Source organism: Macrobrachium nipponense, chromosome 19, assembly GCF_015104395.2.
Source record: "Macrobrachium nipponense isolate FS-2020 chromosome 19, ASM1510439v2, whole genome shotgun sequence".
Classification (NCBI taxonomy): domain Eukaryota; kingdom Metazoa; phylum Arthropoda; class Malacostraca; order Decapoda; family Palaemonidae; genus Macrobrachium; species Macrobrachium nipponense.
In genome coordinates this window covers 28,048,905-28,076,164 of record NC_061088.1, presented here as the reverse complement: position 1 = coordinate 28,076,164, position 27,260 = coordinate 28,048,905, and the positions used below count along the sequence as shown (strand labels likewise).

At 46.2% G+C, this 27,260-nt stretch overlaps 2 protein-coding genes across 2 annotated transcripts in view; one reads left to right on the top strand and one right to left on the bottom strand.

Annotated features, from left to right (window-relative positions):
* The window catches only part of LOC135211266 (tetratricopeptide repeat protein 19, mitochondrial-like), a 134,602-nt gene that overhangs the window by 29,861 nt on the left and 77,481 nt on the right, over positions 1–27,260 (top strand). The gene's annotated exons all lie outside the window — the stretch shown is intronic.
* The window catches only part of LOC135218944 (uncharacterized), an 81,513-nt gene that overhangs the window by 6,539 nt on the left and 47,714 nt on the right, over positions 1–27,260 (bottom strand). Inside the window, exons 3-4 of the mRNA XM_064255387.1 lie at positions 17,390–17,790; positions 9,422–9,602 (exon numbers count right to left, since the gene is read on the bottom strand). Coding sequence (XP_064111457.1) covers positions 9,422–9,602; positions 17,390–17,790 — 582 coding nt within the window. The remainder of the gene's footprint in view (positions 1–9,421; positions 9,603–17,389; positions 17,791–27,260) is intronic.

The following is a 27,260-nucleotide window of genomic DNA, read 5'->3' as shown; positions in this document are numbered from 1 at the left end:
GAAGCACAGTGCCCTGAACTGGTACACCGTCCCGTCGAGGATGAAGCGGAGGTACTTTCTGGAGGACTGATGAATGGGTATTTGAAAATACGCATCCTTCAAGTCCACTGAAAGCATGAAATCGTTCTCCCTGATGGAGTCGAGCACTGAGCGTGCCGTCTCCATCGTGAACCGGGTCTGGCGAACAAACCGGTTCAGGGGAGAGAGATCTATCACCGGGCGCCAGCCTCCCGTAGACTTTTCCACCAGGAAGAGTCGACTGTAAAAGCCCGGTGACTGATCCGTGACGATCTCTACAGCTCTCTTGCTCAGCATGGTCTTGATCTCCTGTCTGAGGTGCTACGTCCTTCGATGACCCTGGAACGTACGACTGCTGTTTGGACCGGGTTGGAGGTGAGGGGTGGCCGAGATTCGAAGGGTAATAGATATCCCTCCCGAAGGACATCTACAATCCAGGTCTCGGCGCCGTAGCGCTGCCAAGTTGCCCAATGGTGGCCAGGCACCCCCCCACTTCCCGGCAGCAGGTGAGGGGGAACGCCGTCCCTAGCGTTTCCCCCCTTTCTTCGACTTCTTCCCAGAGCCTCCACCGTCTGTCCACCGCAGCGTCCACCATCTCTCCTGGGAAGAGAGCGTGGAACTCCGTAGAGGTCCGTTTCGAAGCCCCAACGCCGCTTCACGCCCGGCCGCCCTGGAACCCGAGTAAGGACAGCGTCCCTTCGTCGGAGAACCAGGTTGGCCCACAGGTTCACCGTCTGGTGGGCAAGGAAGGAGATGGCTCTTCCCCCAGACTGGCAAACTCTCCCTTTTGAAGAGCCGAGTCATCTTCGGGAGAAATTCCCCCGGAGTTGGCTGCGACCTTAGATACTGTGAGGGACCACAGATCTAGCCAGGAGACGGCCTGGAAAGCTGCCATGGCGGTAGATTCCAGGCCGAGTGCCTCTTGCTGCGAGAACCACAGGTTCTCGGACAGGAGCTGTTGCAGAGACACACCCGGAGTCAGCCTAGCTAACTCCGGGTTCACCTGTTTGGGCGGCATCGGTCTTCAGATGGCATGTAAAACCGCCGCTGTCGTAGCAGAGGGGGTGGAAGCAGCTTGCTCGACCTGCCAGACTTGAGCGAACCGTCTTGTTCCGGAGACAAGCGATTCAACCTGGTCCAGCACTGAGTCCGCAAGCTCGGAACGCGGCAAACACCGTCGGTCTGGGTTCCCTCATTCGGGCCCCAGAACGACTCGAGCCGGGACGTGGGCTCGGATGGTGGGAGCGGCGATCCTTCCCCGAGGTCGTTGTGCTGACGAATCAGCGCAATAACCTCGGCAAAGTTCCTCTGGATCTCGGGCGTGATAGCATCCTGTGGAGGTCGGACCGTCCAGTCCCTCGAACAGGAGTACCTCCCGAGACCCTCCTCCCTCAAGGAGAGGAGCAGCGACAGCCCCCTCTCGGTCCTCCTCCAACCACCTGTGCGTACGACCTGGCTGGTCCGAGAACCGAGCCTGGTACGTACGACGACGTGGCGGGATCCTGAGGGGCGCACCCCTCACGATCACTCCTCAATACCTCGCCCCTCCCGGTGTAACCCGAGGAGGTTGAAGGTATGGGAGAGGCAGACCTGACGCTCTCTCCTCGCTCACTGGCAGAACCAGCGGGCTTGGAGGACTGCAGGCGATCGCCAACCCGCGGTGGCGATCGACTGCAGACCTAGTCGAGCCGTCTCGCTGTGGAGAACGCTGGACCGAGAACAGCGGCCCCGGTCCTCGTGTGTCAGAGGAGCTGGTGCTGGTCGCCGTACCCGATCGCTCTCTGTGAGAGCGACGGTCAGGCGACCGGCGAGCTCCACTGTCACGGTGAGACCGGTGCGTATCCTCACGGTGCGTCAGTTCGCTGGTACAGCCGTGGCTGGTGCCGGCGAACGGGGGGACCTCTTCCCAGCCTCAGCCCGTGGCCTGGTCATGGACCGTCACTCCGCCCGGTAGCCAGCCGCTCGCCGTGAGAGCGAGAGCTGGTCTGGTGAGAGTCGCGTGAGCGGCTGTCACCAGTCTTCCGCTCCGTGCCGTGAACCTGACGCTGAGCGGACTCAGAGGTCTGGTTCCTGGCTGCACGGTCGCTGGTAGGCGACCGTACACTCGGTACCTCTCGCGAACGAGCGGCCGAGCCGGATCCTGCTGCCGTGGCCGAACCACTAACAGCAGGTGAGGAAGTGCCGGTGTTAGCCGGCACCCCTCTGGTCCCCGTAGTCTTCTTCCTTGCGGGAGAAGAGACGGGTCCTGCTCCGAAGGAGCAGGGCGACCAGCGGAAGACAACCCCCCGTCTCACCAGAGCGAGACGGGCCCTTAGAAGCTCCCGAAGGAGACTTCTTAGGGGGGGGGGAGGCGACCTTCTTCTTCTTAGGCGGGGGGACCTTCCATTAAGAAGAAGGGGAAGAGGCGGCAGACGACGACGACGACGAAGAAGACGATGAAGACGACGACGACACCTTCCTCCTCTTCTTCTTCTTCTTCGTCACCTCCTCAGGACCGACGTCAGTCTGTCATCCAGGACGGAGCCGGGGCTGCTGTTGCCGAAGCAACAGGGCCCGGACGTACCTGTCCGAACAGACCAGCATCGGGAGCAGCGGCGCCAGGAACAGGAACAACATCAGCAGGTGCGAGCATCACAGGAACGGCAGTCGAGACGGCAGGAGCAGGAACAGGAACAGCAGCGGTGGTCACGGCAGGTACGGCAGGCTGTGTGGGTGGTACAGATGGTCGAACCAGCGGCACAGACATCATCGGCACCGGTGGGGAGGTCCAGGGGCGAGCTCTTCGGGCACATGAAGTCCGGTCGTGGCAACACGGCAAACCCAGGTGGCGGCATCACACTCCCCCGAGTTACGGCGACTGGCCCCTGCACCGATGTTGTGGGTGTCACAGAGACCGCGTGCTGGGTGTACACCATGTGAGGAGGTGACGCGTAGCCGGGGTGTTGTCAGGGTCGTGGTGGTTGTGGACCGTTGCATGAGTAACCGCCACGGAGCCAGCCAGATGATAGAGCAGCCCCTGGACACTCGGCACGCCCTGCAGCCCAACGATGCCCACACCTGTCCGAGGTCATCCTTCACGGCAACCGCACCTGAGGAGGCAAAAGTCGGGTGATTAGGAGGATCCTCTACCGCTCGCGCGAAGACGAGCGGATAGAGGACCCAGAATACAACTCTACGTCAGGGTATCTAGCGCCCTCCTCCACACTCGACACGTCAGGAGAGGAGAAGGACCTAGACACCCCCCCGAAGGGGAAGGCGCGAGACGTGGAAGTTGAGCGGGCGGCAGGAAAGAAGACGAAGTGTCCGTCACCAAAGGAGTCGCGGGAGAGCTTTCCGACGACTCCTTTGCAGGCCTTCGCTTCTTCCTGCCCTCATACAAAGTCCACTGCGCCTCCGACCAGTCATTACACACATCACAGGGCTCGGCCCGGGTGCATTCGCGCTCCGACACCGAGCACACAAAATATGAGGGTCAATCTCCGGGAATGATCTAAACTTCCCGCATTTGCGCCCTTCGATACCCGGGCAAAGTCTCCTTGGGGTAGCGAGGCGAGGAGATTCCATCATTATTCACTGAAGCCGTAATTAATATGTAAAGAGAGAATAATTGTAACTTACAATACTCTTTCATACACAATTACAACCAAACTTAGAAAGCAAACGAACGAGCAGCGGGCAGAGAGCGAACCACACGTCCATTCCACTGTGAGGCCGAAAGCAAAAGTGATTTGTTTTTACCTCCCAGTCCGCGCCAGCGCGCGCCTGTCGGACAAGCAGTTAACTACCGAACCCCATTGTTCGAAAGCTTACGACCTATCCAGCTGCCGCTAGTACCTTCCTATTGTAAAAGGACCGAAGGTTTGTATGCCGTGTCGGAACAAACTACAGATAAGACGCTTCTGTAGCCTTTAATGGTTGGGGACACTGCAAGCTTCAGATCTTGTTTAAGATAAAGCAAGAAGTCGGCGATCTGGCTCACAGAGGTAGTGGTAGAGGAAACTACTTTTCTCTTACACCAACTTCTAAAGACTGCCCACTTCGATTGGTAAACCGCGACTGATGATGGTCTCCTCGCGGTGGCGATAGCTTTAGCCACTGATTTCGAAAAACCTCTCGCTCTGGCCAACTTTTGGATAGTCTGAACGCAGTCAGACTCGAGCGGAGAGGTTTTTGTGGTACCTCTCGAAGTGGGGCTGTTTGAGTAGATCTCTCCTTTAACGGAAGAGTCTCGGATAATCCACCAGGTAGAACATCACCTCTTGTGAACCAGATCGCTGTGGGTCCAAAAGGGGGCGATTAAAGTCACTCGTCCCCGTCCCACCGATGCTGCGAATTTTCTCATCACCTCCCCCAGGAGAGATCTAGGCCCGTCCAATCCCATAGAAGGGCGTCTACTGCTACTGCTCCCAGATCGAGAACCGGGGAGCAATACAGGGGAAGTCTCGCCGTCCTTGACGTTGCAAAGATGTCCACTAAGGGACATCCCCAAAGACCCACAGCTCCTGGCATACGTCGTTGATTGAGGGTCCACTCTGTCGGCAATAACTGTCCTTGTCGACTGAGGAGATCTGCCCGGACGCTTCTCGACTCCGGCAATGAACCTTGTCAATATCGTGACTTCTCTCTCCTTTGCCCAAAGTAGAATCTCTTTTGCTAGAGCGAACAGGGAGCGAGAGTGTGTTCCTCCTTGTTTCTTCAAGTATGCCAGGGCTGTGGTGTTGTCCGAGTTGACTTGAACTACACGACGGGAGACTTTGTTCTGGAAGAACTGGAGTGCTAATTGAACCGCTGCCAGCTCTTTGAAGTTGATATGCCAGGTTACCTGTTCCCCTCCTCCAGGTACCTGACACTCTTCCTCCCCCCCTAGAGTTGCTCCCCACCCCGTGGATGACGCGTCGGAGAACAACACTAGGTCGGGGTTCTGAAGCTTGAGGGATATGCCCTCTGACAGCTTCCACGGATCGAGCCACCATCTTAGATGGTTCTTCCACCTCTTCCGAGATGCTTAACTTCATGTCAAAGTTTTCCTTGTCTGTCCAGTTGTCCGACAGAAAGAACTGAAGAGGTCGGAGGTGTAGCCTCCCCAGGGAAACAAACTTCTCCAGCGAGGAAATGGTCCCCAGCAGACTCATCCATTCCCTCACCGAGCATGAATCCTTCCCTAGAAAGGCTGACACTTTTTCTATGCCTTGTTTGCTGACGTTCCTGGGACGAAAAGCGAAAAGAAAAGGCCACTGAATCCATCTGAATCCCCAGATACACGATGGACTGTGTTGGGGGTCAGATGTGACTTTTTCGAAGTTCACCAGAAGTCCCAGGGACGCAGCTAAAGACAGAGTCGTTTGCAAGTCCTTCAGGCACCGGTCTGCGAGGAGGCTCGTATGAGCCAGTCGTCCAGATAGAGCGAGATTCTGATGTTGGAAAGATGGAGCCACTCGCCACGTTCTTCATTAAGATGGTGAAGATAAAAGGGCCGTACTCAGTCCGAAACAAAGAGCCCTGAATTGAAAGACCTTCCCTTTCAGTACGAACCGAAGGTACTTCATCGATTGGGGATGTATTCGGACGTGAAAGTAGGCGTCCTGTAGGTCGAGTGATACCATCCAATCTCCAGGTCTTAAGGCCCCCAGAACTGACTGAGGTGTCCATCCATCTTGAACCTCTGCTTTTCTATATAGAGGTTTAGACGACTTACGTCAAGACCGGCCGCCACCCTCCCGATTGTTTCGTACAAGAAAACAATCTGTTGTAAAATCCTGGCGTTGCCAGGTTCTAAATCCTGTTCCACTGCTCGTTTCTCGAGCATCTGCTTGAGCAGGTCGAAAAGTATCTTCCGTTTTGTTGAGGATACATGGGGACAAGTCCCTGGGAGTGGAAGTCAACGGGGGCGGCTTTATGAAAGGGATCTTGTAACCCTTCTCTATGACGTCGAGAGACCAGGTGTCCGCCTCTCTTTTCTCTCCAGGCTTCTGCAAACAACTGCAGCCTGGCTCCTACCGGTGGCTGAAGGAACGATCTCTCACTTCTTGCCCCTAGACTTGGAAGGGGCTCTACCTCTAGGAAGGCTTCTTCCTCAGGGAGACGATCCTAGCGGAAGTCCCTCCACGAAAGGGCTTCTGCTTTTCTTAAACGGTTTTGGGCTCCTGAAGACGTTGAAGGGCCAGCCGGACGTCTCGAAGACTGAGCCAACAGGTCTTGAGTGGCTTTCTCTTGAAGACTAACTGCCAGATCCTTCACCATAGCTTGGGGGAAGAGATGACTCGAGAAGGGAGCATACAAAAGTTCTGTCCTCTGTGCGGGAGAGACAGACTTAGCCGCAAAGTTGCAATAAAGCGACCTTTTCTTCAGCACCCCTGCCTGAAAAATGAGAGGCTACTCCTCTGAGCCATCCCTGACGGCCTTGTCCATGCATTGACAATACACTGGACAGCTCCCCCAAGCTGATCGAGTCTGGCTTACGAGACTGGTTGTCTAAAGCTCCGAGACACCAGTCTAAGAAGTTGAAGACCTCTAAGGACCTAACAGTCCCTTCAAAAGATGGTCCAGTTCGGAAGTCGTCCATGACACTTTAGCTGAGGCTAAAAGGGCCCTCCTTGAGGCATCAACCACGCTGGTGAAATCACCTTGAGCAGACGTAGGAACCTTCAATCCTAATTCCTTGCCTGTCTCATACCACATCCCTGCCTTACCGCTAAGTCTAGACGGAGGCAGGGCGAAAGTAGTCCTTTCCCTTTGCTTTCCTAGACTCCATCCAGGCGTTAACCTTCCGGAAAGCTCTTCTAGTAGACAAAGACGTCTTCATTTTCACGAACCCTGGAGTCTTGCTTGTCTTCGACGACGAAAACTGAGAAGGAGGAGAGAGGAAGGGCAGCAGGCTGGAAAGTATCCCCAAACGAATCACGAGTAGCCGTGCCAAAACTTGGTAATCTGACGAAGCAGACGTAGCAGGTTGTTCTTCGTCAACATCCTCAGAAGAACCGCTAAGGTTCTCCTTCTTCCTTACCGAGTGAAAATCCGAAGGAAGAGGCACAAGTCCTTTCGCTCCAAGTCTCCTATCCGAACGATGACGAGAAGAAGAGGGTAACGGATCCTTAACAGTCACAGGATCAGGAATCACCCTTAAAAGGCGAACGTGAAGAAGAAGGAAGACGTGAAGCGTCAGCCAAAGCCTCGGGAACAACATCCGAGTGATAGCGAACTTCCACATTCGCGTCCACAGAGCTCTTACTACAACGTCTACTAGCGTCCATCTGAGCGTCCAACCTAGCGTCCTCTCGAGCGTCCAAATCAGCGTCCGACCGAGCGTCCAAAGGAGCGTCCATCGTAGTGACTCTTCTAACGTCCCGCGAAGCGTCCTTACGAACGTCCCGCGAAGAAACTTGATCAGCTACCCGACTAGCGTACCGTTGAGCGTCGACACTCTCATGTCGAAGAGGGGCAGAACGCATAGAAGTCCGTCCGACAGCTACAAACTCCTCGTCAGCAGAAGCGTCGAAGTCGGAACGCCGAGCGTCCTCTCGACGAGAAGAGAGAGGATCATGAAGAGATCTCTCTCTAACCTGACGTCTAACGTCACCTCTAGACGAACCCTGGGGAGCAGAACGAAGTCTAGAGGGCGAAATATCAGGAGACGGGGACGAAAGAGGAGCAGTTGGAGAAGACTGCCTTGTTCTCTTGATCGGAAGTCTATCGTCTTTCCTGCGACGAGGAACCGTCTCCTTCTGCTTCAGTAAAGTGTCCAGTTGCCGTTGCATAGCAATGATGATCTCCGTCTGAGATGTCTCCTTACGCGGAGACGAGCTGCGCTTGTGAGAAGGAGAGGGGCGAGGGGACGCCTTCTTCCTTCTCCCAGGAACAGCCTTGGCTCTAGAGCGACTGGGGCGCTCGCGGACGTCATCATCAGATGACGTCCTAGACTTCTTCTGGGGCGGAAAAGCTACGCTTTCCGGAGAAGAATGCCACTCAAACATAGCATGACGTAAAGCGTCAAGATCTTGAAGAGTCCTCTTCAAAGGTCGCGAATCCGAACGAGATAACCACCCCTTGCGCGGGGAGGACGCGTCGGAAGACGAGAAACAATCCTTCAGGATACGTGCTCGAGCACGCTCCTTAGCAGCCTGGGAAGCGTCCACAGGAACTGCTGAAGGGACGTCAGATCGGTGGGGGGGTCCCCGTAACCCTCCTTCGGCCTTCGACATGCCCTCCTCCCTGAGTCCTGGGAGTCCGGCAGAGGTCCCAGCCTAGAGGCGCTATAGGGCCGATCTGACGCCCCCTCCACTTCACTAGGGGCACTATCACTGCACTTATTTTGCCTGTTTTCAAGGCAAGCACTTTAGATTCAAGCGTCTTCAATGAATCCAGGATAAGCGAAAGGGCATTACCCTCCGCAGACACCACTTGAGGGCCCGAAGGCAACACTACGGGGTTAGGAGACCCAAATCTAAAGGAGGGTTAGAAGGGATACATTAAGACCCTGTCTGCTACCCGACTTACTCCTGGAGGAAGACCTCCTGATCCTATCACGTTCTAACTTATTTACGTAGGATTCATACGTCTTCCAATTGTAAAACATCCAAGCGTTTCACACTCATTACAGCGCAAATCATATTTACACTCTTGCCCCCTACACCCCTTACACAATGTGTGAGGATCAACCAAGGCTTTTGGTAGCCTAACCTTGCATTCCACTTTCGAACACACCCTGGCGCTAGCCGAACTACATCCAGACATATTTAAGGAAAAAAAACTAAGCCAAACTTTCAAAAGCAGTCCAAAGTCACGTATGCCAAGCTATCGATCCAAAACCAAAAAACCAAAAGTCAAGAGGATACTCAAGCAATGAAAAGTTTTCCAAAATCCTGAGGCGGAGGTGGTTTGCTAAACAGATGTTTTACGCGGACACCGGCGATAGAAGAAATCTGATAGAAAATGGGAATGGTTCCTGATACCCGCCTCCCAGCGGCGGGAATGGGTACTAACCACCCAACTCCCACTACGTGTGTCGTAAGTTTTAGAAATTCTGTCGGACTTCAGAGAATACAGCTATATATATATCTGACAGGTAAGTTTCATGAACAAAACATTCCTACATAGCCTGATGTTATTGGTTTTGCTTCCGGTGGAAGATATCCTAGGAAAATGAAATTACAATACCGTAAACAGGTGTAAAACAGCCAAACTTCATATAATATCAACAATTACCTAGCCACAATGGCAGCAAGGAGAATTCTGACAAGAGCTAAAACATTCGAAACATACCTGGTGAACAGGTAAACTAGACAGTCATTCGGGCAGCCATTCAATTTTTTGTTTGAATGCTGACTCACTTAATCGGTGGGGAGATATAGATTAAATTTAACAGTAGGTAAGATTCATCTCAAATAATATATAATACAGTGCTTACCTGCAAGCACACGCTTTAAAACTTCTTTAAAAAGAGTTTCAGCTTTAGAATACTCTTCTTTTTGATATGCAACATTTGCTAGGAGGTCATAGATGTATGTTACTGCCTGGTGATTCTGTGTTTCTTGTGCTGTCTTCAAAGCAACATGCAAAAGCTGTTCTGCTTTATTCAACTCGGCTCTCTGTTGACAATATAAACTACATTAACATTTTAGAGGTGTTATACAGTACATTATGGTCATCACACATTCCTAGAAAATTACATATACACCAACAAATTCAAAACAGTAAAATATCACTGGAAGTTTTTTTTTAAGATTTTCAAAAACAAATAAAAAGAGTTGTCACTATAATACAGCTGTGTAACATAGTAAAGTTAAAAGAGTTTCAACCTCAAGGAGAACTTGTATAAATGAATGATGGGTTACGACTATACTTCTTATATATGATAAATTCAAACTCAATGAAATGCAATGCAAAGACTTTTAAGGTTGCAAAGTTAGGATGGATGTTTGCTAAAAGTGATCAGAAGTTTCTAAGTGATCAGAAGTTTCTAAGTTAAATGGAAGGCTTGCATAAGAATGAATTTATCACAATGTTTAATATTTATATGAAGGAAGTAATGAGATAAATTGGGAAAATAGCTGAAGATATAAATTTGAGACTGTAATAAAGAGAAAATACCACACTGAATGTGTACGACTAAAGTTTGCAGACAATTCAGTTATTGACTGTTAATAGCCAAGAGAGGTTGCAGAGAATGGTTGTAATAAGAAGTTGACTGTTAACTGAAGTATGGTATAAGACCACAAAAAAATGCAAATATTAGTATACAATGTTGAAAAATTCAAGTGACTGCCTCATACACTTTATCCAAACTAAACTCTACGGATGGATAAAAGAGCAGGTGTAGACAGGCTATGGATCAATGGAAAATGACAAATTTTTTAATCAATTTGTATTTTTCATAACTAACAAACCTTCGGTCTTAACATTAGGATAAATCTTTTAGCACCAGCTGGAAAACTGGTAAAATTAATAAAAAATGTGTCCACAAGGAACTATTGGCATCTGTACTATGAGAGAACACGTTTATTCTCCATCCTTTTAAAGCCAGTTATTAGAAAGAAGAGCTAAGAAAGGCAATAATTTCCATATATGTATGGATTATACAGTACAGAGTACAGACAAGTCTGGAAGGAAGTGAAGTGCAAGGAGGAAGAAAATGTGGAAGCTGTTGAGACTAAAGATCTGTATAGTATGTGAATGTGGAATAAAAATAAGATTCATCATATGAAGAAAATGGAAGAGGAGACATTATTGACAATAAGTAATTTTAATGAAATCACTAAGGAAGACTTCATAAAAGCACTAGGTTGACTTTGACACAGGTGTTAATATCAAATGTCTAAACATTAAAAAGCAACAATGATGAAGCTATTGTGTAGGTTTATGAAGACTTGAGGCTTTTTCCAATGGATTTCGTCCTTGATTCAATAGTTGAAAGATGAAAGAAGTGGTTATCCTTCTTTTTTTCTAATGATAAACCATCTTAGTAGAAATATAATTCAGTGTACCATATATTAAATATAGTACACTACTTTGCAATGAATAAAAATTACATTTTTATGATAAAATAATGCTTTATATATAGTACCTTTATTTATACATAGCATCACGCTTCATATATTTCATGATCCATTTACTCACTATATTTACCACGTAATTACATTGCTTACAGTTTCACTCGCATCGGCAGCTTAAAATTTTACACTCACGGGTGTGCTAGTTACAATGTCGGTGTAGGTATATCGCCCAGCCCACTTACGGGATAAGAGAGGAACACCTTCAGCAAGAAGTCAATTGTTTCTGACCCTTCCCATATGCAGGAAGGATGGAGGGCTCTGATTCATAATTAATACTTGGTAAATACATATGTGTATAAAACATTATTTTATCATAAAATTGTCATTTTTTTATATATATAACTTACCAAGTAATTACACTGCTGAATCACAAATTGACCCAAAGATGGGATATGGTTAATTCTACCTCACACATTATCAATGATAATCAATAGAGAAATAGAAAAGAAAAGCATTGAATCAGCAGAGAAATAGAAAATAAAAGCATTGAATCGATGTTTGTTGTTCCTCACCTGAAGAGAGAGCTGCTACAGGAAGATACTGCCTCTGGTCAGCACTCATCTTATCCATATGGGGTGTGGCTAAATTGGCCAGACTCAGCTCTACAACAGTGGAGCATTGTAGTAAAGTATGAAACTGGTGACTATTAGGCATACAGGTAGTCAGTTGCCCCTACACCAACAAACGTAAAAAAATTACCAACCCAACCAAAAAATTAAGAACTGGAGGGTGCCCCAAGCATTAAGTGCACCCAGGCTCCTCTTGAACACAACACCTGATATCACGGTGAAAATACAGATAGGAAGAAAAGCTTTCTACGATTCCTTCCCTAACACCCTGTCTGCCATGGATAAATGGCATAATGCACTGCATTTATCATAAATCACTTCCACATCCTTCAAATAATGTGTCGCAAAGATTGATCGACACTTCCAATAGGTAGCCTGTAAAATAGACGCAATAGACAAATTATGTCTAAAAGACACTGATGTAGCTACCAATCTGCCATCGTGAGCTTTAGCTCTTATTAAATTAAGGTTCTCCTCTCCCACCTGCGTTTGCACTTCCCTGATCAGATCCTTCAGGAAAAACACCAAGCTTTTCTTAGACATGGCCCCATGATGGGTTTTTAACTGAGCACCACAAATTATTAGAAGGCTCTCCAATCTTTTCTGTCTTGTCTAGATAGTACCTTAGAGCTCTCACTGGGCACAGTGTCCTGTCTTCATCCTCTGAGCCTAAGATTTCCATCAAACTTTTGATGACTAAAGAATGAGGCCAGGGTTTGTTAGGGTCTTCATTCTTGGCTAGAAAGCCCAATGTAAGGGAACATATTGCATCTCCCCGTAAAAAGTCTTGGCTGTCACTAGAGCAACCAAGAAAAGGGTTTTTCTCATGAGATCTCTAGGAGACGTGGCTCAAAGAGATTCAAATTTGGGTCCCAATAGCCATTTAAGAACCACATCTAGATTCCAAGTAGCCATCTCTGAGCCCTTGGACTTAGTGGCATTGAAAGACCTTATGAGGTCTGAGATGTCCTGGTTAGTAGAAATATCTAACCCTCTGACAGAATACAGAGCTAAGCATTGCTTTGTATCCTCTAACTGTTAATGACAAAAGGCCTCTAGAGTTCCTTAGATACAATAGAAAGTCTGCAATATTTCTCATAGAAGTCAAAGAAGTTGAGATGTCATGCCTTCTACACCAATCCCTGAAGATTGCCCACTTGGCCTGATAGACTCTGTCGGACGAAGATATCTGTATTTAGTGATAGCCTCTGAAGCCGCTCATGAAAATCCTTTCTGTAACCTGTCAGGTGAAATTGGTTGAAGTGGAGTTGTTTGAGTCAACAGTAGCCTCGGAAAGTCCGTCAGCAGCAACAGTAGATCCAGGAGCCACTCTTGTTGTGGCCAGAATGGGGCTACCAAGGTCATCGTAACAATGTTGTGGTTCCTGACTTTGCTTATCACCTCTCTTACCATACAGTAAGGTGGGAATGTGTATAGAGCCATGTTCAACCAGTCCTGCAGCATGGCATCTGTTACCCCAGCAAGAGGGTCCGGGACTGGTGAACAATAAATCTGAAGTCTCCTATTCTTTGGATGTTGCAAAAAGGTCTACTAAAGGTCTCCCCCCCCTTAGTTTCCACAGATCTTCACACACCTGAGGATGAAGAGTCCCCCCCGTGGGGAGTACAGGCAGCCCACAGTTATTGGCGAACTAGGTTAATAGTGATCCAGTTTTATGGCTCCTGTCTACGCCATAACGGGGACAAGTTTTGGTTATCAAAGCCATAAGGTGCCAATAATAGAGCTATGGCACCATAACATAGCCATTTGGAGAGAGGGACGAGGACTCTCTAAATACTTATGGAGGCTGAATGCCCAAAACTTAAGGCTCTGAACTGGTAAACTCAATCTTAAAATACAAAGCTGAGATACTTCCTGGACCTCTGATGTACTGGCATGTGGAAGTATGTGTCTCTCATGTCTATGGATGCCATCCAGTTGCCCTCTTGAATGAAGAAGTTCAGGGCGCTCACATCTACTACAGGACTCCATCTCCATAGTGTTTTGGGGACTACAAAGATTGTAAACGGCATCCTCCAATCTTGATATTTTCCTCTTCCTTGATTGCTTTTTTCTCAAGAAGGAAAGCCACTTCGCTCGCGAGTGCTGAAAACCTCTCAGAACCCAATGAGTAGGTGGTCAACACGATGGGTCTGTTGACCAACAGAAGTTCTTCCTTAAAAGGAATCTCGTAACCTTCTTCCAGGACCAAAATTAACCAATCCTCTACTCCTCTTCTCTCCCATTCTCTCCAAAACATATGGAGCCTCACTCCTACAGGTGCAAGGAGGACCTGTTCTTCACTTCTAAGAGGAAGACTTTCTTGTCGACTTCTTGGCTGGTCTGGTCGAAAAACGAAGATTGGACCTGGTTTAGAAACAAAGATTGAACCTAGTTGAGAAACAAAGATTGGAACTGGGTCTCTCTTACCTTGATCTATTGCCATGAAAGGGCAAAGTCTGCAATGGGGACACTGAATCTGATGCAGGCCTTTTCAATGGCCACAATTCATCGCTAAAGCGCCACTAATGCCTATCCTCAGGACTGTAACCCTCCAAACTGAGGACAGCCTGTGCACTTCCTTTTAGATGCCTTTCCAGTGGCTATCCTTTGGCCTCCAGTATGACTCCTCCCAGATGCGAGGAGTACACCAGTGACCTTTGCCTGGGAACATCAGTAGGAAAAACAGCCACCACCTCCACTGAAACATCACTAACACTATGCCTATCTTCCTCTTTATCCATGAGGACACACAATGAGTTTGCTAACTCGGACACTGTTTCTACTACTAACACCATTTTACTTTTGAAGACTACTAATTTTCGATTCGAGCCTGGCAAGGGGCTCAGGGTCAGAAGCGGGGAGCTGGGTATAAGAACAGGTAAATTAGTCGGAGAAATAGGAACTGGTGACAAAGAGGGAGCAGGCATAGAGATACTTGGGTCTAAATTATCTACAGACTTATTAGAACTATCTAATGTCTTAGAACCTACAGTCTTAGATTCAGCTCTAGCAGCCGTCTTATGTCTCCCTATCTCTACCCAATTCAGATATGTGAGAACTTGACAATTTCCATTTCTTTGGATCCCACCTTTCACATTTGTTGTTGCTATAGGACTCTTGTCCCCTGCAATCAATGCACAAAGTATGCAAGTCGCATGTCTCCTTAGTCAAACTTGTATTACAGCCTTTGCTGCAATATCTTACACAAGCAGAACTAGTGTCAGACATAATGAAATAGTCAAAATTAAGTCAACTATCGGTAATTCGTCAAAATATTGTCTCCAATCAGAGAAATAAGTCCAAAAAACAAAACAAAGCCTTAAGGGCCCCACACAATGAACGACTGTATGAACGATTGTTGTTATCGACAAAAGCACACACTATTCAGACAATATGAACCATCTACACACCAATTTCAGTCTGAACAAAGATTTTGTCACAGGAAGACATGGCATCATCTCTCAAGAAGAGACGTGCGCCATAGCTTTAGATCAGCAGACAAACACATACATTAAACGACCTGTGTATGACAGACATAAGTTGCAAGTCAGCAACCTGCTAGTGACAGATTAAGCCGAGATCGTTCAGATCATGAAACTCCACCCACTTTTGCATTCAGACACGCCCATTCACAATGTTTTTGCGAACGATACAGACAATTGTTCAAACAATCGTTCAGTGTATGGGGCCCTTTAGGCTACCAGTACTTCAACAAACAATCCGAAAATACAACGAAAACCAAATCCAAGCAGAGCACTCCCAACTAGTTCTGTAGTCGAGAGCCGGCAGGAAACAATTGACCACTTGCTGAAAGTGTTCCTCTCTTACCCCATAAGTACAGCTAACACCTTGAAATAAAGCTCTCTTAGGGGATTTTGGCATCATTTTTATTATCAACCTCGCCTTCAATGTCATGGCTTTCCCTTGACAGATTATATGTCCAACAACTTCTCTTCTATTTGATTTGATACATTATCTTAATTCCTACTTGATCCTCACCTATGCTCTTCATGATCTTTTGCCTTCCCTACTAGTTGGCATCCTATTACTTCCAAGTCTGCCTTGTTGTGCAAAGTAGCTGCTCTTCTCACCTTCCTCATGTTCCCAAATCATCTAAATCTACTTCCTGGCTCTTCCTCATCTCTACTGACTTCCATGAACCTAAGTCATGAACCTTGGCATTCTGTAGTTATGTTTTTCCAGAATCTTTGCATTTTCTTAGTAGGAAACCATACCTCCACTGTGTACATTATCTTTATAATGAGTAAATTTAACAAGACTACTAGGTCACTATTTTAATCCCCACAATGTTTACCAAAAGGATTTGTTCCTTAGTAACATGTAACAAATGGTGCAAGGTAAAGTTGAATAAATTAGACAGTTAAGTAAGATGGCACTGAAGAGGATGGGTGGAGAATAAAAGGAATCAAGCAATGCAGCTGAGTTTGAAGGACTCTGCAACAACCTTTAATACCATCTATATGTGCAATAATAAGGTTAATCATGTACAGAAGCACAGGATTCAGGCATCCAGTTACAACATTTAATTTGTTGCATATACTCTTAATCACATACACATAAACCTGAGGTGCTGTCGAGGGGAACAAACAATCCAAAAGATGGCAAAAGAGAACAAATACAATTATGAATCATTCCAATTTTCCCTAAATTTGCTTTTGATTACTGCAAGTGTTCAACAACTAACTTGGCATGCTGCACATTGATGTAAAGCATAAAAATATCTGCCCATAGAACTCTTCCACACAATGGATTTGAGCCAGACAAGATGACTTTTCACTTAGCATCTGTCTGATGTCCAGACTTCAATGTCATCATCTTCCATGAATGGACAGGTACTTGGTATATGTGAACACTATCATCAACTTCAGAGGGACGTCGAAATAAACCATAATAAAACTTGTACTTGCTATTGTGCTGTACACAAATGTTTCTCAAGCTAGTGTACAACTACTGGAGTGGAGTGATGCCATATGTCAAAGTAAATGAGACAGGATAATGTTGCTTCATTATTCTTTTTTGCAAAAAAAAAAAAAAAAAAAAAAAAAAAATATTCATTCAGAAGGATGCAGAAGTGCAACAGCTATTAAAATTTAAATGAGTCAAAACTACTGCCATCAAAATACTTCACATTAAACAAAAGGATTTATACTCCTTACCTAAACAAAATTTGTAAATAATTCATCAGTAGATACCTCATAACCAAAAGAACACACATGAATAAGAATTCTATAAGAAGTAAAACTTACCCATTGTGCAAGATAAGTAAGCAGGTGTTCTAGATCTCTTACTCTCAATCTTTTAATTCAATATTTGGTAAATTGAGGAATGTCATCAATACTGTATAACTACGTATCTATTTACACAAACTATAAAAAAACAAAAACCACTATATCATATTAGTAAATTTACGATAAGAGGGCTAACACATTTTTTGCGTCATCCAATAGTCTAAGAAGCCAAAAAATTGGTATGCTAAGCTCCAATGAGGCAAATAGCCCGAGAGAAAGACTCTTGATTTCTTTGGCTGACAAATAACAAATTTTAGTTAACACAACATATGTCAAACAGTATATTATGTATATATAAAATAAGAGGTTTGTATACTGAACATGGTACATATTAAGGATACCACATATAATCTATAATCCATTATAAATTCTAATTATCCTTCTAATTTCTGAAAATGGAACTAAAACAATAAACAGTACTGTATTAAAAAATTAGTCTCACCTGTATAGCCAAAACTCCTCTTTTAATCATCATTATCAATTCTGATTCCTGCTTCTTTTCTTCTTCTTCATCCTTTTTGCTTTGAAACAGTGCAAGAGCAAACAATGGATATGCATAGAGCCTCCTATTCCTGTTGCCACTGGCTTTCTGTTCTCTGTAGTCCAATCTACACCTAGAATAACACTGACTTTCACAAAACATCAGAAAGGAAGACCTGGGAGCTTTGTCTGATGCATTGTTAAGCACACTTTTAGTCCAATAAACTATTCTTGCAGAGCATATCCCCGGGCAGTATCTCTTGGGATTACATAAAATGCTTTCAGATGCATATGTCAAAAGTGGTCTTGTCTTTGTAAAATGTTTATAGATTGCCACTGTAAATCTCATCATCTTTTTATAATCTGATTAAAAGTAAACACCAAAATATACTAGTTTCTCAATAAGATTATGCAAAGCAGATATCAAGAATAGATTTTCATATCTTAAACCAAATACGTAACAACAATCCAAAACATACAATTCAAGTTTTTGTAATCTTAGGCATTGTAGAAACATCAAGTATAGGTAACACTTCTTTTAAACTGGTAAACATTGAAGAAGCATCTGGCTTTATACCTTCTTCTTGACACAAATCAAGAAAGGTTCTTGAGACTAAAATACTATGCCAACCACATTCCCTGGCTCCCAAGTAGTCACAGTGAATGTCATCACCTACGTGAACAGCTTCTGATGGTTTGATTTTATCACCTGCCAACTCCAAAGCCTTATGAAAAATCTTTGGGTCTGGTTTTGCACAATTTAAACTGTAAGAGGTGAGAACAAAATCAAAATAATGCTTAATTCCTATCTGAATCAAGAGGCTATCAAGACGTTCATCAAAATTGGACAAAGCACCAATTTTTACACATTTATTCTTTAGCAGATTCAAGAGGGGAATGCTTCCATCAATTAACTCATAAGCACTTCCATGAGAAAAATGCTCATTCATTCAAATATCCAGCCCACTCTCTTTAATGTAATCATCATCAGCTGGGCAATCAGCGTTTCGGAATGTATCTGCAACAACACCTAACCACCAATTCTGCCACCCTATAGATGAAGCACCATAGAATGGGAATTCTTTCTCATGTTTCTTGAAGCTTATGCTGAAATGAAAAAACAATTTTTGTTAATTTGCAACACTGATGAAGTCCATATTAAAATCTACAAGATACCACTTCATCTTAGATGAGAAATTATCAATTTTACAGTATGTACACTGATAAAAATTTGCAGAGATTAAAAACGTTTTTATAAAAATTTGTTTTCATAACCATTAGTCATATTTATTCTTTCCTCCATGTGAACAGGCCCAAACACACAAACCTTGAAGAGTTTGAAAAATCAAAACTCTTATTCACTCACTCACTATCCGATCCTACAATGCAACACTTATTCATCTGTGCCACCCTCATTAATTATAAACAGAAGTTTATAATTAATGAGTATGTGACACTGTCGGCTGGCCTCCTACTGGCACCAGAAGAGTGGGAAGTCTGATCCAAGACCTACTTGGATCAGACTTAGAATATGAGAGGAAGGGCTTGATATGATCAGAGATCAGGTACAGAAAAGATCCAAGTCACAAAATTTTACAGAGGTCCTTTGCATCACCTGGTGTTGGAGGTGATGATGAGTATAGATTAAAAACTTGCTTTATTGTAAAAATAACTTGCCTTAAAAGAATCCATCACTCATAATTAGCATAAATTGTAATTTAGGAGGGAGGAAAGAGCTGAAAATCCTCTGAAGGCAAAAGCAAACCCAGCTGCAAGATGTCCAGTTCCCAAAACAAGAGAGTAGCGCTAACATTGACTTAAGAAATCCAAGTAACTTGAGTCCATACATAATAGATGCAATGGATAATCCAAGATAGCACTTTGGCCAAACATCTCAGACATAAAGGCAAAACCTGCCAGGATTAAAAGTCTGCTCTAAATACAGTGAGAGCTCCTTTTCATATTTAACTATGGGAACAGGATGGTGGTGCCTGAAATGACAAATTTTCCAAGACAATTTGTATTTTTCATAGCTACAAACCTGAGGCTTTAACAGTAGGATAATTTTCTACTGCCTAGCTGGATCCAGGAGGTTATTCATCTTAAGCTGTGCAATGGTCTCCTGTAAAACAGGAAGACTGATCCTGGCAATCTGAGTGAAGGAACAGACTACAGTAATAGGGACAGGAAGATGCAGACAGAAAGATGGAAACCACAATGGGCTGCCACTTGAGAGCTCCCACAGGGCAGAGAAGAACAGAGCAAGTTAGCAAAAGTAAAGGGATTAACGAATGAACCACTTACCGGAAGGCAAGTCTCAGTCACAAACTAAGGAGCACATAAAAGTCCCTCACAAAAGCCAACACCTGGGGTGAGAGGATTGTTTGAAAGGGTAAGGAGTCCAATGAAATGCTTACAAGGGGTGAGGGCAATTCAGGTCACTCTATCATTGTCAAAAGCAAGTTCCTTCTGGAAGATCCCTGAAGAGAGGGCAAACCAAAAATTCATAGAGAAAAATGCTCCCCAGAAAGTAGTAGTCAACCATTATAGAAACAAAGGTCCAGCACAGACAAGAACTTAACCACAAATCCTATCAAGGCAGCTACTACCACAACCCTCACAGGGTTACCCATCCTAAGTCTATGCCTGATAATCAACATGAGAGAAGACTAAGTGAATATTGAAGGTCATAAAACTGACAGAGGGATCATGAGCAACAAAAACTATCACCACTGCAGCCATAGAGTGGGCAAGTGGGCAATGAGAGCCAATTCAAGCCTTGGAGTAACCCAAAATTTTAAGCCTGTCTGTACTGCTTGAAAAAGAAAAAATGTGAATATACTCATACTGCTCCATGACTTTAGGAGGGTAGCAACAGCCTAAGCCATGGAGCTGAGGAGCACAAAACTGAGGGAATCTGATGGTAAAACACACTGCAAACAGACCCAGCCAAGGGATTCCCATGCCTGCCTCAGGTCTTCACAGACATCCTAGGGAAGGAAACACTGAAGAAAGTGCCTAAGGATAAATTAAAAAAGTACTCAAGCTGTCACACAAACCCTGGCCGAATTGAGTTATCATGGAGGACTCAATCAATAACAAGCAAAGAAACTATGATCTTGTTCTTCACTTCATATAAGACCACAGTGGAGGAGTAAGCAAAAGTCCCAATGAAGGAACTCAACAAAAGGACAGGAATGCAAGGGAGTCAAAGAAGACTGCCTCTACATCCCAGCAACTCAGCTTCCTGGATTACATGCCCTTCACCCCTAGAAGAAGCTCCAGAAACATCAGGAGTAAAGAACCAATTGGAACAAAAAAAACTTCTCCAACAACTACTGTCAGACTTGCTATCAACAGAAGAGGTTCCAGTGCATACACAAAGGACTGCTCTGTGGTATGAAGCAAACAGCATGACAGGAATAAATGTGGATGCAATTGCAAAGAAATAGCTTCCTCAAGGAGACCACAAAACAAAAAAATCTCCCAAGGCAAGCCTGAAAGACAGTGTTGGGGCAAAATTCCAACAGACCTAGGAAGTGACAGGTTCCTCCACCAAAAATGCAGATTTGCAACCCTGCCCAAGTCGAAAGGGCTAAGATAAACTACACCAGGCAGTACTGCAAATTGTAGAACCAACTCTAATCAAGAAAAAACCAAAAGCAACTCTCCATTACCTCCATCACAAAAATCAAGACCAGCCTTACAAACAAATGTCCATGAAACACAGGTCCAGAGTACAAAACCAGAAAGCTAAGGCAGCAAGGAACCATTGACTACTGAGGGGCAAAGTGAAGAACCTTGTGAAGGACCCAGCAATAGCTTCAAGGGTTGGAAGAACAGAATGGGTCAGCATGTATCCCTTAGATCTCACATTACAAGGAAACCAAATACAGTGGTACCTCGACATACGAAAGGCTCAACTTACGAAAAATTCGAGTTACAAAAGCAAATCCGAAGATTTTTTTGGCTCAACATACGAAAATAGTTCAGAATACGAAAGGTTGTTGCTGTAAAGTCCCGAGATTCGCCCGAACCACCGATAACAATTTTAAAACTCGTGCGCCGCCAACTGAGTAGACTCGCCACCATCCTCCCACTCTCCCATTGGTTCCTGATGCTAGTCACCACCATAAGATCCTGCTCTCCTATTGGTCAGCATCTCTCCCATCATGCATCTACGTAGCGGCGTGCTTTTTCGGCCACTCAATAGCAGCATCATTTCTATACACATGCCGAATTCGTTCGTTCTATACGATTTCGTTTATTAACATAAATTCGTTAGTGATCTCGTTGTAGTACTACTTTATCGTGTTGTGTGAGAACTTTAGTACATATGTATACATACTACATAACTTAATTACGTACAGTATAGTATACGTAGTCATGGGTCCCAAGAAAGTTGAAGTTCACAGAAAGAAGAGGATATGTTATTGTTATTATACAATTAAGTTTGTTCATACTTTACCTGGTCAGATATATAATATACTGTAGTTTTCTGACGTCCGACAGAATTTCCAAAACTCGCGGCACACGCAGTGGGCGGCCAGGTGCGTTCAGTACCCATTCCCGCCGCTGGGGAGGAGGGGATATCAGGAACCATTCCCATTTTCTATTCATATTTTTATTAATGCCTCTGTCTCCTGAGGGGAGGAGGGCGGGCACTTTAATTATATATATCTGCCAGGTAAGTATGAACAAACTTAATTGTATAATAACAATAACATTTTGTTCATGCCACTTACCTGACAGATATATATATAGCTGAATCACACCTTCGGATGGTGGGAACAGACAGAATAGGATTTTTTGGGAAACTAACAATAAGTAGATGATATACATCTTGGTTCCTTACCTGTTGCAAAGTAGACTATGTGATTACTGTCACGTAAGGCTGCTTTTGCTTAATTACAGAGTTGCCAGCCCGGTGGAGACCTGTAGTGCTGGTGCGCTCTGGATGATCTGTCACGGGTGCGAGACCTCAGCGTACAAGATCATCGAGGCCATACAAATGAGGGCAACGAAGCAACTGACCACCACCTGACCAACTATACACAAACCCCTTAAACTAGCTAATGGATGGGAGATCTTCACATAAGACTCACCACAACCTAAAAACACAACCACCTAACTTAACCTAACTAAGGAATAGGGAAAGAGCTACTTCCGGACCCCAATACTGTGTCCGCAGAAAACGTATGGCCCCCAGTGCATTGCAATCGTCATAGATCGTTCTCACATCCCTTAGGTAATGTGAGGCGAAGACGGAGTTGCTCCTCCAAAAGGTACAATCGAGGATGTCCTTGATTGACATGTTCTTTTGGAAGGCAAGAGAGGTAGCGACGGCTCGTACTTCGTGCGCTTTTACTCGGAAGAGGCTCAAATCAGTCTTCTGGAAAGATGAATGAGCCTCCCGAATGGTGTCCCTTAGAAAGAAAGCCACTGCATTCTTTGATAAAGGTAACTCTGGCCTCTTCACAGAGCACCAGAGGTTACCTGAGGGACCTCTAACCTCTTTAGTTCTATGCACGTAGAACTTGAGAGCCCTTACCGGGCAAAGGACTCTCTCTGGTTCTTGGCCCACCAGACTTGACATACCTTTGATTTCAAAAGTCTTCGGCCAAGGGTTCGAAGGATTTTCATTCTTTGCCAAGAAAGATGGGTTCAACGAGCAGACAGCATTGTCCCCTTTGAAGCCCATTAACTTGCTAAACGCTTGAATTTCACTAACTCTCTTAGCCGTCGCAAGAGAAGTTAGAAAAGAGCCTTCCTTGTCAGATTCCGAAGAGACGCTGTCTGAAGCGGTTCGAAAGAGTTTGACATAAGGAATTTCAGGACTACATCCAGATTCCATGAAGGTGGTCTCATTTGCGGCACCTTCGAGGTCTCGAAAGACTTCAAAACGGTCACTGAATATCCTTGTTGTCAGACAGGTCTCAGGCCTCTGTGCCTAAAAACCGCTGACAACATGCTTCTATATCCCTTGATTGTAGGGACGCTAATTTCTGCACATTTCTGAGAATAGCAGAAAATCAGCTATCTGTTCACAGAGGTCGAGGAAGAGGAAACTCCTTCCTTTTTGCACCATGCCCTGAAGGAAGCCCACTTCGACTGGTAAACAGCTCTTGTGGAAGCACGTCTCGCATGTGCGATTGCTCTCGCAGCTGCCTTCGAAAAACCTCTCGCTCTGGCCAACTTTTCGATAGTCTGAACGCAGTCAGACTCAGAGCGGAGAGGTTTTTTTGTGAAACCTTTCGAAGTGCGGCTGTTTGAGTAGATCTTTCCTCCAGGGCAATGTCCTTGGAAAGTCTACCAGGAAAGACATGACCTCTGTGAACCAATCTCTTGCTGGCCACATCGGAGCGATCAGGGTTAGCCTTGTCCCTTCGAGGCCGCAAACTTCCTCATGACTTCCCCCAGAATCTTGAATGTGGGAAGGCATAAAGGTCCAGGCCCGTCCAATTCCACAGCAACGCATCCACCGCGATTGCCTCTGGATCCAGGACCGGGTGGGGAGCAGTAAAGAGGAAGTCTCTTGTTCCTTGACGTTGCGAACAAGTCTACCAGTGGACGTCCCACAGCGTCCATAGGTCTCGACAAACGTCCTCGTGCAAGGTCCATTCCGTCGGAAGGACTTGGTCCCGACGACTGAGAAGGTCTGCCCTGACGTTTTGCACACCTGCAATGAATCTCGTCAGGATCGTTACCTCTTTCCTTTTCGCCCACAGCAGAATCTCTCTCGCTAGGGAGTACAACGTCCTGGAGTGTGTACCTCCCTGGTTTTTTAAATAAGCGAGTGCTGTGGTATTGTCCGAGTTTATCTGAACAATCTTGTTCTCCAAACTCTTCTCGAAGAACTGCAGGACAGAAATACTGCTGCCAGTTCTTTTAAACATTTATATGCCAGGCTACCTGTTCCCCTCTCCAGGAGCCTGACACTTCCTTCCCCCCTAGTGTTGCTCCCCATCCTGTGATGGAAGCGTCTGAAAACAAAACAACCTAGGTCTGGGCTCAAAAGACTTAAGGACACGCCCTCTTGCAGCTTCTGAGGGTCCAACCACCATCTTAGGTGGTTCTTGATCGAAATCGATATCCTCAATACTGCATCGAGATCGTCTTTTGCCTTCCACTCGTCTGCCAAGAAGAATTGTAGAGGCCTGATGTGCAGTCTTCCCAAGGAAACGAACCTTTCCAGCGAGGAAATGGTCCCCACAGCGACTCATCCATTCCCTCGCCGAGCAAGTCTCCTTCTTAGAAAGGCTGAGATCTTTTCTAAGCCTAGCTGCTGACGTTCCTGGACGGAAACGCTCGAAAAGCCACTGAATCCATCTGAATCCCCAGTATTACCACGATGGAACTGTGTTGGGGTCGGATGTGACTTTTCGAGGTTGACCAGAAGTTCCCGGGAACTTCGCTAAGGCGAAAGTGATAACTGCGAAGTACCGTTCAGACACTTCTCTCTCGACGACGCCCTGATCAGCCAGTCGTCGAGGTATAGGGAAACTCTTATTCCCGAAGAGTGTAGCCATCTCGCTACGTTCTTCATCACTACTGTGAACACCATCGGAGCCGTGGTCAGTCCGAAGCACATCGCTCTGAACTGCCAAACTTTGTTGTTCAAGACAAATCTTAGATATTTTCTTGAAAGAGGGTGATCGGGATGTGGAAGTACGCGTCCTGCAAGTCCAAGGATACCATCCAGTCGCCCGGTCTCAAGGCTCCCAGAACAGAATGACGGCGTCTCCATCGTGAATTTTATCTTTTCCACGAAAAGATTGAGCCTGCTTACATCTAGAACTGGACGCCACCCTGACGACTGCTTTGGCACTAGGAAGATTCTGTTGTAGAAACCTGGCGACCGCAGGTCCGCGACTTGTTCCACCGCTCTTTTGTCGATCATCTGTTGAAGGAGATCGAACAAGACTTTCTTCTTTTCTCCTTGGTAGGATGGAGAAAGGTCTCTGGGAGTCGTAGAAAGAGGAGGAAGATCTAAAAAGGGATCTTGTACCCCTGCTCCACGATCTTGAGGGACCAAGAGTCCGTGTCTCTCTCTCTCCACGCTCCCGCAAAATACTTCAGTCTGGCTCCGACTGGTGTCTGAAGGACATGCTTTTCACTTGGAAGGCTTTGGTTTAAGAGAAGCTCTTCCTCGTGAAAACCCTCTCCCTCGAGGAGCTGCTCTCGAGGGGGGAGCCCCACGAAAGGGCTTTACTTTCTTCGGCGGACGAACTGCAGCCGAAGATGTTGAAGGTCCGGCCGACCGTCTTGTAGACTGGCCAAAAGATCCTGAGTAGCCTTCTCTTGTAGGCTGTTCGTTCTTAGGTCCTTTACCAAAGTCTGGGGGAAGAGATGGTTCGAAAGAGGCGAAAACAACAAGTCCGCTTTCTGAGCTGGCGTCACTGACCGAGCTGTGAAGTTGCACAGCAAAGCTCTCTTTTTTTAACAAAGCTGTCCCAAAGTGAGATACTAGCTCTTCCGAACCATCCCTGACGGCTTTGTCCATACATGCTAACACGCTGGACAGCTCCCCCAGACTAAGAGATTCTGGGCTTCTCGCTTGTAAATAAATCCAGAACTCCCAAGCACCAATCAAGGAAGTTGAAGACTTCCAGCGTCCTAAGCAGACCTTTCAGATGATGGTCTGTTCTCGACGCGGTCCAAGTTACCTTGGCAGAGGGTAAAACTGACCTCCTCTGTAAGTCTACCAGGCTGGAGAAATCCCCTTGAGCCGACGAAGGGATACGAACTCCCCTTCGTCCTTGGTCTTATACCAAATGCCTCCTTTACCACTAAGTCTAGTAGGAGGCAAGGCGAAGGTCGTCTTGCCTTGGTCTCTCCTTCTTAACATCCAGTCCTGGAGCTTCTTGAAAGCACGTTTCGTCGATAGGAGAAGTCTTCATCTCTACGAACTCCGGGATTTTCCCCGTTTTCGATGAAGAAAACTGTGAAGGAGGAGACTTGGGAGCTGCGGGCTGAAATTTTGTCCTCAAAAGAAGACCGCAAAAGTCTGACTAGGACTTTGTAATCCGAGGTAGAAGGGGCTGTAGCAGGTTCATCTTCACCCGACTCAGCCGAACTATCCATTTCTCCTTCTTCTCTCAACGGAAGAGGAGAACGTCTGTCAGGCGAAAGCGTCCTATTGCCGTTCTTGGCAAGATCAAAGGACCCCTCTCCTTGCAAGCTGCAGCCTTATCACTGCTGTCTTCTTTCTGACGCTTACTGCTCGCTGATGGAAGAGCGTCCTGAGGCGGACGAGCGTCTTCCGCGGCAGTCCCACCTGCCCGAGAAGCGTCTTTACCTCTCTTCGCTGGCATACGTGCCTGAGCGCGTAACAAAGTGTCTGGGGGTAAAAATTCTTGTTCAGAATCCCCGAAAAGGACGCGTCTTGAAAGGAGGCCTGAACGTCCTGGCGAACTTCCTGCCAAGCGTCCTGTCTAGCGTCCTGGAGAACGGCCTGCCGATCGTCTGTGTAGCGTCCTGGCGAGCGTCCTGACGACGTCTGCCTAGCGTCCTGCCAAGCGTCCTGACAAACGTCTTGCCGAGCGTCCTGACGAACGTCCTGCCTAGCGTCCTGCCAAGCGTCCTGACGAACGTCCTGCCGAGCGTCCTGACGAACGTCCTGTCCTAATAGCGCGAGCGTCCCGACAAGCATCTTGCCGAACGTCCTGCCGAGTGTCCTGTCGTAACGTCCTTCTATAAGACGAACGAGATCGGCGAATCGCTGAAGGAGAAGCTATCGGCGAACGAGACGCAGGGGGCGAAGACAACGGAGACTGCTTAGTCCTCTTTACAGGCAGTCTAAGGTCCTTCCTCCGCTTAGGCTCGACTGCTGC